This window comes from Petaurus breviceps, unplaced genomic scaffold (assembly GCF_028583685.1).
Source record: "Petaurus breviceps papuanus isolate PSGF00001 unplaced genomic scaffold, PetGlider_PUasm1.0 189, whole genome shotgun sequence".
NCBI lineage: Eukaryota > Metazoa > Chordata > Mammalia > Diprotodontia > Petauridae > Petaurus > Petaurus breviceps.
In genome coordinates, this window is record NW_027185809.1 from 92,907 (window position 1) to 106,787 (window position 13,881).

Consider the following 13,881-nt stretch of genomic DNA (forward strand, 5'->3'; position numbering starts at 1 on the left):
CATCCTGTAAGTTGTAAAACAGGGAGATTTGTTTGACAAAAGCAGTTTATTAATATCACGGTTGTACAAAAGAAGGATTACTATTGACATGGCAAGGTTCTCCAAATACATTTCTACTCACTGTACTATTTGGAAATGGGTCCCCAGAGCAATACAGTATTTCTTCAGCAAAATACACAAGTATGAAAAAGACAGATCATCCATCTACACTGGAAAAATAATGTGAAGTAAAGTGTAGCAGAACATACTTATCATTCCTGCTTACTATGAAGACTGATGCTGGTGGGTCATTTAAGCTCAGGAGTTCTAAGCTGCAATATGGCTAAAATCAATTTGGTATCCTCATTAAGTTCAGCACAAATATTGTGAACCTATAAGATCAAGAGGTCATCAGGCTGCCTAAGAAAGAAGGAACTGGCTAGGTCAGAAATGAAGATGTCAAAGCTTTCATGCAGACCAGCAATGTGAACTGGCTCCTGCATAACTGCTATACTTCCAGGCAGGGCAAGATGGGGAAACCCAGTCTTTCCCCCATCCTGTCTCTACTGAGAAAAATAAGAAGTTAAAAAAAATTAAGTGGATGAAAAATATATAATGCTGAGAAAGGATATGAAACTGGAATAGTAACCTATAAAAATAGTCCAACACCATTATTAGCATCTTACACAAACATTACAGATGGATAATGAGCCTGACAAAACTAAAGAGAGCTAGGGCATGATCATATTTTTTCACAATGCTACAAAATTCCAAAAGGCTAAGTGCTGCAAAAAAGACATTATCTTCAATACCAATATGCTATCTATATAAGCTGTGAATTACAGAACCACAAGACCTAAGAATAATCAAAATTACAAATAACAAGAAGAGCATTGGGAAGACACATGCCTAGTAGAGGCAGATCATGACATGATGCCAAAAAAAGACTGAATGCAAGAAATGGTGGACAAGATATAATCAAGGACATAAGTGTCTGGAAAAGGAAGTGGGTCAGTTGGTAGTGAGGAAGAGATAAGAAATGAAGAGATCTTAGGAGGATATTGGTATCCCCAATATATTAAAAAAAAAACAAAACAGGTCTACATTATATTGGATAGTCTAAGAAAAACAGAAGACTTTTTTTGTAGAAGACAAAATGTAGAGGACAAGGAGGAATTATATTGTCTGTCAATGTGAGAATACTCCTGCACTGAACAAAGTAAAAGAAAAAATTCAAAAGAAAATGGGCATGCTTTTCTCTACTTAGAATTATAATCACTGTTATTTTTTTTGTCTGAATATCTTGCAATTATATATCACATTATTTTTAAAGTGTATACATGTGATATTTATTCCACCTGGGTCTGCCCTAATGAAACGTTAAAAATAAACCAAAATTACAATTTTTAAAAAGTTCTTTAGTAACTTAAGTATTTACCAAGAGGCAACTAAGGCCAAGCCATCATCCCCTGAAAACATAGTTTTTCTTTTCTAGTATAATACGGTTGGCATAAGTAATCAATAGTTATGACTAGACATTATGCTTCTTTTCTCCATATAAAGAAATCAGATAATGGCAACCCCAATGAAAACAGTTATAAACTACTTTCTTGCTGTTCTTTCTTGCTATAGCTATAAAGTCTGCCAATGTATAGTTTTACCTGTTCATTTGTGAGAGCTTGTAATTTTTGCACTTCAGCTTTTAAAAAGAAATTCATGTTCTGGATAACCTACAAGGAGGGGAAAATCATGTTAGATGGTCTAGTTGACAAAGTGCTACATATGAGTTCAAATCCTGATTCAGCCATGTACCAGCTGTGTGACCTTGGACTAATCATTTAATCTCTGTTTCAGTTTCCTCAAAAATAAAATGAAATTAATATAGTATGTTTATTTCACAGAAATGGTGACGCTCACGAGAGTGAACATTTAAAGCACTTTGCAAACCTTAAAAAATACTAGCTATTATTATTTTGGAAAATCATTAAACACTCAAGATTTGGATTTTACAGAATATCTGTGCTATTAAAAAGACATGAATAATTTAAAATTCAAACATGAGCTTTTGTTCCTCTTAATTTTAAACTTTTTATAGTACTACTTATATTTTTCAATTCATTTACTCTTGTACTGAAACATTTTAACTGTTCTGATGATGTATTAAAAAAAAACCTTTGGAATTTTTTCCTAGAGAAAAGAAGCTTCTACTCATTAGAAGTGAATACTAAAGTCTTTTAAAAACCATTCAAAATTTTAGAAGGCTGCATTGAAAAGCCTTTTCATTCTTCATTAATACAAATGATCCCATTTTTCTCTCAAGAGTTCTCAGTACGACAAGAGCACAGATATGAGCTACATGATAGAATGATTGTATTTCAAGAAATCCCCTTCCCTAGCCTTAGCATCTACATTTAGCCTTAGGACTGCATACAACCTACAATACCTTAAGCTCCTCTTCTTTGCTTGTTAAATGATCATGTTCATTTGCTAAGGAGTCTTCGGTCTGTTTTATCTGTTTATCCTTTTCTGCAATCCTTTAAGAATAAATACAAAATGAGGGACCAAAAGTGGAACCCTAGAAGCAGTAAATACTGTCATCTTAACAACTCCAATACCAAAGTTGTATTTTGATGTCCCATCATGGCTTAAAGACAACACTTGTTCCCAAGGCCCTATCAGCGGAACACGGGGTCTTCAGGATCGACAAGGCTAAAAAGCTTCCAATATATGATGTCAGGTGGAATATCATTTAAGAACCTGCCTATGTGGATCAGGAAGTGTCAGAACTAAGAAAAAAAATCTAACCACCAAGAACAATTTGGGTTTTTTGGTCACAGGAATTCATTAAACCAGATCGTGTGGTGCTTTTGGAGGGGTTTAAAACTTCACTGGTGGATAGATCACTTCTACCAATGAAATGACAAAATGACAAAAAAGCGTTGTTACTATTATGCTCATTTCTAGAGCATATTTGAAATTTTTATAACAAATTAGAAGTCATAAAATATTTTTTCTGAGATTCACAACACAACCTCAAAAAAGATAACAGCACAAAAATTTTAACTTATCATCCTTACTCAAATGGTATGATAGTATCATAAATAAATCAATCTTTAATGACTAATCACTAATGAAAGAATTTGTTTTCTAAGTAATGGAACAAAGCAATGTAACTACTATAAGATGAAACAAAATGTTTTTACTATAAAACTGGAGGAGCTATTCTAAATCTATAAATCATACCATACTTGCTATGCCTGCTACAGTGACTGAATGATGACCAAGCAATAATATTTTTTTTTAAAAAGAATAAATATATGAAGTTAGTCTTACACTTTATGTAATTCCTCTGCTAGGGCTGAAGCTGAGGTCTAAAAAACAAAACAAACTAGAGTCAACGCAAAAACATATTTGAAAGGAAATATAAACACAACACAACAAAATCTTTAAATATGCAAAAAAAACTAAAACAAAACACCCAGAACTCTCAAGATCCTTGAACTAGTACAGAGTTTATTAACCTGGAGTATTTGCACTTCTTTGGGTTTTTTAAAAATGTATTTTGATAGCATATTTTGTTAAAAACTGATTTACCTTGTAATATTATGTCTTTTATCTTATACATTTAAAAACATTCTTGAGCAAAGGTCCCTGAGCTTTACCATGGATCCTTAACACCAAAAAGCTTAGGAACCCCTGATCTAGGAATTAAGGGATAGTCACAATTAAAGTACTACATTATAGTAGATTTATTAAATTAAAAGTTGATGGATAAGGATACAAATAAAAACAACAAACAAGTACCACATGGGTTTCTTTTCTTCCTTTACAAGCAATTATAAAACTAAAATGATTCATTTTTAGAAGTGACTTAAAGAAATGTATTCATTCTCATATTTCTTTTTAAAATGATCATGAAATTCCCCTATCACATGAATCCTGACTGTGAATTTTAGAGATATTTAAGTAATTTTCAGTAATTTAAGCGGTTGAAGTTACCTTCCATGAAACCAAAGCAAGTCATTTAATATCTCTGTACTGAGTTTTTCTTACATGTAAAATGAAATTTTTGAGCTAGACAATCTTAAAGGTCCTTACCAGTTTTAAAATCCTACAACCAATTGCCAAATAGTAAACCAAATATCATTTGTAAAATGGTTTAAAGTGTTTACTATCTTACTAAAAAAGCAAAACTTTTTAAAATAAAAAAAAAACAAAATTAAAACCTCTGACTTTAAGATATACAAATATCACTATAATAATTCAGTTATCTAATATTGCAAATTTTGCATAGTATCAAACACCATTTCTAGCTACCTAATATGTACAAAACCCTATTCTAGATATTTTTGGTGGGGGGGAATAGGAATTTATTTGAAGTCTGAATCGGGGCAGCCAGGTAGCACAGCAAGTAAGAGCACTGGCCCCAGTGTCAGGATGACCTGGGGATCGAATCCGGGCTCAGACACTTAGCACCCACTCAGAAACACCTGGCCTATAATAACCTTGAGCAAATTACTTAACTCCAATTGCTTTAAAAAAAAAAAAAGAGTCACGAATCCTCGACCTAAACAAGAAAAGTCTTCTTTGCTCTTGTAGGGTGCTCTTTTTTAAAAAATACTTTTAGCAAACCAAAGTAAAGGTAACACATTTATAAACAAATATTGTAACAATCAAGAAATTAATCAATTCACAAGCACATATAAACACCTATGTGCCAGGCATTATGGTAAGACCTGGGGATACGAACGTTAAAGAAAGAAACAATGCTATTCTCTCTGCTGGAAGTCACACACACACACGCACACACACACACACACACACACACACACACAATAAAAGGTAATTAAGAAGGGAGAGTATTAATAGTTGGAGAACTCAGGAAAGCTTTGTGTAGAAATAGCAACTAAAGTGGTTCTTGAAGGCAGAGAGTAATACCATGAGCCTGGGGTGAGAAAAAGTGAAGTTCATATTTGGCCTCAGACACTTCCTACCTGCCAGATCCTCAGCATATCACCCTTTATCAGTCTCAATATTCTCACAAGGGGATAATGGCACCTACTTCTCAGAATTGATGTGAGGATAAAATGAGATAATATTTTGAGATAAAATTATAAAGTGTTCCATAAAACTTAAAGCACTCTATAAAAGTTGCAAGGTGAGTGTGCAAAGAATCAAGGATAACATCTAGCCTAAGAATCTAGGAGACTGAACCCAAGGGACTGAAAGGATTGTGGTGCCCCTGTTGACACAAATAGTGAAGAACATGGGAATTGGGGTGGGGAGAAAGAGTATGGATGTGCTGAGTTTGAGATATCTATGAGACATTCGCAGTTTGAAACATCCATTGAACAACTGGTGATGTGCAAATGCAGCTCAGGAGAGAGAAATCTAGCTAAGTAGTTCTAAAAGGAAATCACTCAATGTAGGGGAGCTGATGAGGTCCCCAAGTGAAAGAGACCAAAGAGGAGAGCCTAGGAGAGAGCCCTGAGCTACAGTGACATGGATAATCATGCATAAAAGGAGCGTGAAGAATAGTCATACAGGTAAGAAGTGAACCAGGAGAGAACAGTATCATGAAAAGCAAGAAAAGAGAATTCCCAATAGGAGAGGTAGGGTTACAGTACCACAAGCTGGGAAAAAAAAATTTAAAAGGATGAAGAGTGATTAAGATCATCTGAGATGGCAATTACGAGATCCCTGACTACTTTGGAGAAGGCAGTTTCAGTTGAATGATGAGATCAAAACCCAGGTTGCAAAGGGCTAAGAAATGAGAGAAGATGTACAGACACCAGTGTAGACTACTTTTGGGAAGAGTTTATCTGTGAAAAGGAGAATGATAGGCTGAGGGAATAGAAGGGTCTAGTAAACCATTTGGGGAGAAGACTAGAGAGGTTTGCTGACACTAAAGAAGAAACAAGCACATAAGAGACACACAAGAGACACATAGACACAGAGAGAATGAGTGAGAAAGAAGAAAGAGAGAAAATGGGACTGAGAAATAGGCAGAGATGAGGAAGGGGATGACTGAGTGGGAAATCTCCTGGGGATGCAATCAAAGACACATAGAGAGAGGCTGACCTTAGGGAGGAGAAGGTTCACCTCATTATCAGAGACTAGAATCCAGGAGGAAAGTAGAGTTTAAGGTCAAGGGGGTCTCCTGATCTCCAAGAGAGGAGGAGAGAAGAGAACTCAGAGAAAACGTCCTCTACTTTCTCAGATAGTAAGAAGTGACAGAGAGGGGCGGCCAGGTGGCTCAGCGAGTAAGAGCACCGGCTCCAGTGTCGGGATGATCTGGATCAAATCCAGGCTCAGATACTCAGCACCACACCCAGAAATAACCGGCCGTGTAACCTTGAGCAAGTTACTTAACCCCAATTGCTTTAAAAAAAAAAAAAGAAGTGACAGACCCTGAGCTAAGAGCTAGGAAGAGGGAGATTTGAGAAAGTTTAGAATATGCTTTATAGGAAAAAACTGAGAAACTCTGACAGCAAACTGACAGATAACTTTCTCATTTCCTTTGGTTAAGTTTTTTTTTTCTTTTTTTGCAATATGGCTAATATAGAAATGTGTTTTGCATGATTTCACATGTATAATTAATATAATTTTGTGTGCCTTTTCAATGGGTAGGGAAGTGTGAGAGGTAGGGACATAATTTGGAACTCAGAATTCAAAAAGAAAAAGAATGTTAAAAAAGTGAGTATGGCCTCTGTGGAGAGGAAGATAGAGAGTCTATTAGGGAAAAATCAGATGACTGACTTGAACAGTGAAGACCTAGTGGAGGTTAAATAACATAACTCTGTAGTGGACCCAATTAGCTCAGCTGCTTGAAAACTTCCAATTCCTTTCAGCAGAGGGTGACTAAGAATAGAACAGGTGGATGACAAATAACGAATGTAAACATGTACTATGTGCAAATCTCTGAGGATACAAATGCAAACATAAAACAACCCCTGCTCTCAAGGAGTTCACATTCTAATGAAGGAAACAATACATCTAGAAGTTTTAAGATGGAAAGTACCATGGTCCTTCTAGCACAGTGGTAAAAACAGATGGTAATGCCTCTTATTTCACATCCTTTCCCTCAACAAAATCCTATCAGTTTCAGAACCATCTGATACTGCTAAGGACTTCAGTGGCAAGAATTTCCTTTCTGGGACTTCAAAAGATGTGACTAGCTCTTGTAAGATAAGTTTTCCAGGCAGCATCTTCACGAGGATTTTTTCTCAGAATGATGGAGGGCTGTGGATGTGAAGCTCCTAGACTGTCTCCATCAGAGGCAGTGATCTGACTTGCCCAGCACTTGCTACCTCAGTGTGGTTGGCATGCCTGTTCTGGGAATGGCAGTTGGTTGGCAGATGAGGGAGCTACGGCTCTGAGGGGCACGTTGGAAACTAGTCTGGTAGTCTGGGCATCCGGCTCCTCCTAAAGATCCTGTGCCCGTCTGCCTGCTGGTGGCAGTTGGCCAGAAGCTGCCCATGGTGATGAAGAAGAACACAGTCCCCTTCTCTACAATGATTTCTCTCCCTAGGTGGTGGCTGCAGGAGCTTGGTGGGAACCAGGTCTGTTGGTTTGAGGGACACTGTGATTCTCAAGGATCTGGGACTCAGGAACCCAACTTGTCTCAATCAGAACCAGAGGAGATGATGGTCAAGGTGACGGTGATGGTCTGACATGCCCAATTCTTGTAACTGCAGCAAGACAGTCTTGGCTGCCCTGTGGATGGCAGCTGCTTGACGTGAAAGAATAATAAGAGTTTGGTACAGTGAGAGCAGCAATAAGACAAGGGGGGAAAGGATTTAAGACCAAAAAATAGGATTTAGGTTAATCAGTTAACCATAAGGTCAAAACTGGGAAGTAAAGAAAGTTAAGTCAGAGTAGGAATGATGACCTGAGAAAGGACTGAGGGGTAAAGGAAGTAAAAGTCATGATGAAGAAGACTATCTTTTAAGAGGATTGTATTCAGATAAAGGAAATGCAGTCTTAGATCAAGGAAATGGAACATTAAGCAAAAAGATATGATTTTTGTCAGTTACCTGTTTTTTAAACACAACATATTAAAATTACTAAAAATTAGAGAAGATAACATATATATATATAAATATAAAACTCTCCAGCTTACTGGTTTTATTTGTAGAACACCAAATATCCACATTAACTATCTAAACTAAATGTACAAAAGAATGTTTAGCTATTAATAGCCTTCAAAAACTTAATAATGCTAAGTAGGAAGACAAACTTATTACCTGTGCTGCCATCTCAGTATGAAATTGTTGCATCTGAGCTTTTAAAGCCTCATTTTGCTCCAAAAGATCCTTTAAAAAAAAAAAAACAGGCAAAAAAGGACGTAAAGAAGTATATGTTCATGTTGAAAAAGAGCACCGGTTAAGTGGGTAATAACAGGTAATTAATCTTTAAAATTGTTTTTAAAGTAAAAAAGATGTTCAAGCCAAGAGATAGACAGATGAACAATCTCTACATGATAAAAGAAGCACAAGGTTGAAATGTTACAAGTAGAGTGAAATATATAATTATGAGCAAAAGCCCTCCATTTCATAATGAAGCTTACCAAACTGAAGCACACCACCAACCAGGATTCTCCTATTTGATAACCATTTGACTGAATGAAGACTTGTTGCAAGTATTTAACACCATCAAGCATTGCTTTCTCTAAACAGAATGAAAAACAAATGCGATACCTGTGCTTGCATCTGTAGAGAATCTTCTTTTTTAACCCTCTTTTGTTCAGATTCCATTAGCTGCATTAATCTTTTTTCCAATTGCTGTTTTGACATTAAGGTATCTGTAAGCTTACTATGCAGGCCCTGGACTTCATTCTCTTTGGCCACATATTTATTCTGTAAATCTGAAACAAATACCCAATATTTTAATTTTTTTTTTTACTTTTAATAGTATTTTTTCCCCAATTCTCTGTAAAGATAGTTTTTAGCATTCATTTTTATAAAATTTTGAGTTCCAAATATTTCTCCCTCCTCTCTCCCCTTCTTCCTAAAACAGTAAGCAATTTAATACAGGTTATATATGTGTGATCACATAAAACATATTTCCATTTTAGTCACAGCTGTGAAAAAAAACAGCCCAAAAGGATAAAAACATGAAAAAAATAAAGTGGAAAGAGTATCCTGTGATCTACACTCAGAGTCCGCCAGTACTTTCTCTGGATGTGGAGAGCATTTTCTATCATGAGTCCCTGGTAACTGTCTTAGATCACCGTATTGCTGAGAGAGGTAAGTCATTCACTGTTGATCATCACACAATATTGTTGTTACTGTGTACAATTTTCTCCTGGTTCTGCTCATTTCACTCTGCATCAGTTCATGCCTTTCCAGGTTTTTCTAAAATTTGCCTGCTCATCATTTCTTACTGCATGATAGTATTCCATCACATTCACATATTATAGTTTGTTCAATCGTTCCCCAATTGATAGGCATCTCCTCAATTTCCAATTTTTTGCCACCACAAAAAAAAGTGGCTACAAATATTTTTGTATATGTAGGTCCTTTTCCCTTTTCATTTCAAATATTTTTAAAGGGCTATGGATGGTGGCAGTTTGAAGAATAGATTTTATCGACCTACTTGGCACTTAGCTCAGTCGGTCTAAGTACATTTCAGTCTAGTCTTGTAATTCCATCAGTGTAGACAAACCTTCCAGTATAGAAACGTCCTCTACCAACATAAATCAACTCATTTTGTAACAGGCAGTCTCTTAGAGCGTTAACCAAGAGGTTAAATGACCTGGAAGAGCAAGTACAAGTCAAGATCTGAACCTAAGTCTTTCTGATGTGTTGATTCACTACACCACATTTTTCCTCCTTTTACTTAACAGATGTTTAATAACATTTAAAATTAATTTGTTGAATATTACTTCTTTAAAAATATAACCTTAACGTCACAGGCATTACCTTGATTTGCTACTGAATTAAGTTTCTTGTGGCCTACAGACTAGTTTCCAATGTTAAAAGCTAGAAGCAACAGAAAATCTATGTTTAAGGAAAATGGCAGCTATGAATTCTACCTCTACAACATGTGTTTTCTACCTCCCCTCCCTTCCACTTCCACTCCCTCAGTGGCTGGGACCTAATAGGCTCTTTAAAAAAGTTGATTGATTAGATTCTCATTTTTTATCACCCAGAATAATATAATTTACAAGCTCATTCTCTCTCTCCAATCCATCATTTACGGTGGGAAACACGCAGCACTCAAGCCACAAACCAGTCCAAACTAAAATGTAATAGAGGAATAATTAACAAAATAATAAAAATATAGATAATGTTAATATGGTTTTCTAAGTCAATATGTGACCAAGAAAGATCCTTCTGTATGGGGTAGTGGTCCCCCTTTCTATTTTAGTTTGATGTCACTGATTTATAATAGTGTGCAAGAGAGCTTCCTATAGCCTGCTTTTATCATACAACACTTCTACTCCACCAAACATATAAACTATGAACTCCTAAGTCTACTAGTAAAGGTCCTCCACCATCTTTCACCAGTCTAGCTGTCCATAATTTCCTTATCACATTGTACTTCCAGTCAAACCACACAACTCTCAAACCCTTTCTCCTGTCTTTCCTAGCCTTTGTTCTCCCCATCCCCAAGACTAGGAAAGACTTCCTTCCTTGAACCCCAACCACCCATTTTCACCTAAGTTCCTTTTCTCCCTCTAAGACCCATCTCAAAGGCACTCACCTCTAAGAATCATCATGATGACACCACCATCCTTTGCCTTTCAGCAAAAAAAAAGCAATCTTCATTCAATCCAACATTTATTATCAATATACTATGTGAAAGGCACTCTGCTAAGTTCTAAGTATACAAAGATTTAAAACCAAATAGTGCCTGAACTCAAGGAATTTATATTCTGGTGAAGGAATATAATATGTACACATACTTATACATAATATATACACATACACATACTTCATTATAGATAGTAAGTTTGAGTCAGACTGTGGAGATTCAAACTCCAGACTGAAAAATTTTATTTTACCCTAGTCCAACAGGGTTCTTGAATAGAGGAATAACAAAGTCAGACCTATGGCATAGGAAAAGTATTTTCAATTAAATGTGGGATGGACCATAAAAGAGACAAACGAGAAATGGAGGATAGATCAGGAAGCTAGTGTCATAATCTAGTTCTTCCCCTCCATGACTCTCTCATCTCTGATTTTGGGGAACACTGTTTTCTTAGTTTTCTTCTTACCTTTTCAGGTACTTCTAACACTCCTGTACTGTAATGAGTGCACATTCTGCTCTATACCAGCAGGTGGACCCCAAGTCTCCACACTAGGAAATAGACTAATCTCTTTGCATACTTTTTGGGTCATCTCATCAGCTCCCACAAATGTAAATACCATCTTTATATAGATTACTGATAGATATTTAGATATATACACAGATATGAATATATATGCATTCCTAGTCCCTCTCCTGAGCTTCACTCTCAGATCAACTGCCCTATTAGATATTAAAGGAAGAATGTCTCACAGGGATTTCAATCACATCTGAAAAAAAAAGTCATTATCCTTCCTTCTAAACCTGTTCCTCCTCTTCCAAACTTCCAGATTTCTGCTGAGCACAATACCAACTTTCCTGTCACCAAAGTTTACAATTTCATTTTTCATTTTATTTATTTATTTATTTTACCTTTTAGAGGGCAGTGGGGTTAAGTAACTTGCCCAAGGTTACACAGCTAGTTTTTTTGTGTGTGTGGGTGTTAAGTGTATGAGGACAGAATCAGGTCCTCCTAACTCCTTACGCACTGCGCCACCTAGCTGCCCCCAAAGTTTACAATTTCAATAATACTCAACTCTTTCAACCCACACCCCTAGGAAGAATTGTACATCTTACAACTTCTAACTCCACAATATCTGACATCTGTTCCCCTTTCTCTAATCACATGGCTACCACACCTCATCATCTCTTGCCCCCACTATCACAAATAGTCTACTAACTGGCCAAAGTGACATTCCTAAAGAATAGGTCTGACCATGACACTCCTCTAATCAATAATTTAGACTCCTCTAGCTTCTAAAGCCCTTTATACCTTGGCCCCAAATTACCTTTACAGCCTTATTATAGATTATCCCACACATATAAACACATTTTCCACACCAGCCAAACCACCTTTCATACTGTTCCTCAAAAACAACATTCCCTCTCCTGTCTTTGTACTTTTGCAAAGACTATTATATACCCCACTGCCTCAGATCCCCTTACTCCTCAACCTAGCTTCTTAGAATTTCAAGTTTCTTTCAAACCTTACCTCAAGCAATACTTTCTACATGAATCCTTTCCTGATCTCCCTCAGCTGGTAATGACTGTATTTATTTATTTCGTATGAATTTATATGTACGCATTGTCTCTCTGCTCCCCGAGAAGAGTTTCCATTTTTGCTTTTGCATACTCAAAACCTACACTCAGAACCACTGTGCCTGGCATATAGTACATCAAAAAAAAAAAAAAATATATATATATATATATATATATTTGTAGAAAAAACGACAAGAACCTGAATTTTGTGGCTATGTGAGTGTAGAGAAAGTGACAGATATAAACAGTACCTTCATAATCTCTCACAATATCTAATAATTCATTAAATATGTGTTAGGAAAGTGACTCTGGAGTTATAAACATGGTTAACAGGGAAGAGGGGCTGCTATAAACCTGGGTGACACCTTTCCACCTCCCCCCAACTACTACTGCCTTCCTCTTCAGATCACAAAATAGGAAGATGGGATCCCAGCAGCCATCATACCATGGCATGTTGCTAAAGAAAAAGTACACACCAAATCATCTCTAAGGCACGAGAGAACAAAAGACAAAGCCTAGTATTGGAGTTGAACCATGAAAGAGGAAGCATGCCAAGCTGAACGTACCAAAAGATAAGGGATGAAGAGGGAAAGCATTCCAGGCATGAAGGCCAGCCTATGCAAAAGCACAGACGCAGCAAATGGAATGTTACGTACGAGGAATAGCAAATAGGTCAATTTGGCTTAAATATGCAGGACAGGTAATCTGAAATAAGGCTAAAAAGACTGGCTAGAGCCATACTATGAGGGGCTTTCACAGTACAGCTCCAAAAAGTTAAGTCACCTATGTTTAGGGTACAAAAGATGCATATATTTATCACATGTTCCACGTATGACTCAGTATTACTTTTTTTTAAAAAGTCACAAATTTTAAAGTAAAATAAAAACAACATCTGTGAGTTCTTTCCCCACGGCTTTAAACAAACAGGGTGCTTCATAGTGTTAGCTGAAATTATTTGAATCTAAAAACAAGGTTCCAGGAGCACAAACAAACTGTGAAACATCTTTGGCTTCCTCAAAAGTGTCTTCCCTCTCTGGTCTCACCAGAAAAATCCAAAGGTACAGAAGAGCCAAAAATTCAATTCTCTGTCCTGTGGTCCCTGAATAATCCCTTAATCACCAGAGCACTAGACCTATCATGAACAAAATGAGGGGATGGGGTGGCTAGATGGCACAGTGAATAGAGCACCGACCCTAGAGTCAGGAGGACCTAAGTTAAAATCCGGCCTCAGACACTTAACACAAAAAACTAGCCATGTGACCTTGGGCCAGACACTTAACCCCAAATGCCCTACATTCCCCCCTACAAAAGGCACAAAAAGAAAAAGAAAAAAGAGGGGATAACATGTTTACTTGCTATCTCAAGTAGAGACAGTCAGAAGCAAAGGGAAACAAAAGAAAAAAGCTAGCAACAGTTACAAAAAGCTATATTCATCTGAAATGTAAGGATCTCGTTATCGCCTGTCTTCATAATTCAATTCATAACTCAATTTTCAGAAAACAAAGAGTACATAGCTAATAAGCTACCTAGCTAAACTGTTCATTCTGACCTCCCTCATAGTTATTCTAATGT

The 13,881-nt window shown here is 36.6% G+C and overlaps 1 protein-coding gene across 17 annotated transcripts in view; it reads right to left on the minus strand.

The window, feature by feature from the left end:
• KTN1 (kinectin 1) overlaps positions 1-13,881 on the minus strand; it is a 155,928-nt gene that overhangs the window by 75,002 nt on the left and 67,045 nt on the right. For all 17 annotated transcript variants that reach the window (XR_011169002.1, XM_069091744.1, XM_069091750.1 and 14 more), the window contains 5 exons: positions 8,679-8,845; positions 8,226-8,294; positions 3,313-3,350; positions 2,423-2,513; positions 1,641-1,709 (listed from right to left, as the gene is read on the minus strand). Coding sequence is in view for 16 of the 17 variants with exons in the window: in XM_069091744.1 (XP_068947845.1) it covers positions 1,641-1,709; positions 2,423-2,513; positions 3,313-3,350; positions 8,226-8,294; positions 8,679-8,845 (434 nt within the window). In the remaining variant the exon portion in view is untranslated. The remainder of the gene's footprint in view (positions 1-1,640; positions 1,710-2,422; positions 2,514-3,312; positions 3,351-8,225; positions 8,295-8,678; positions 8,846-13,881) is intronic.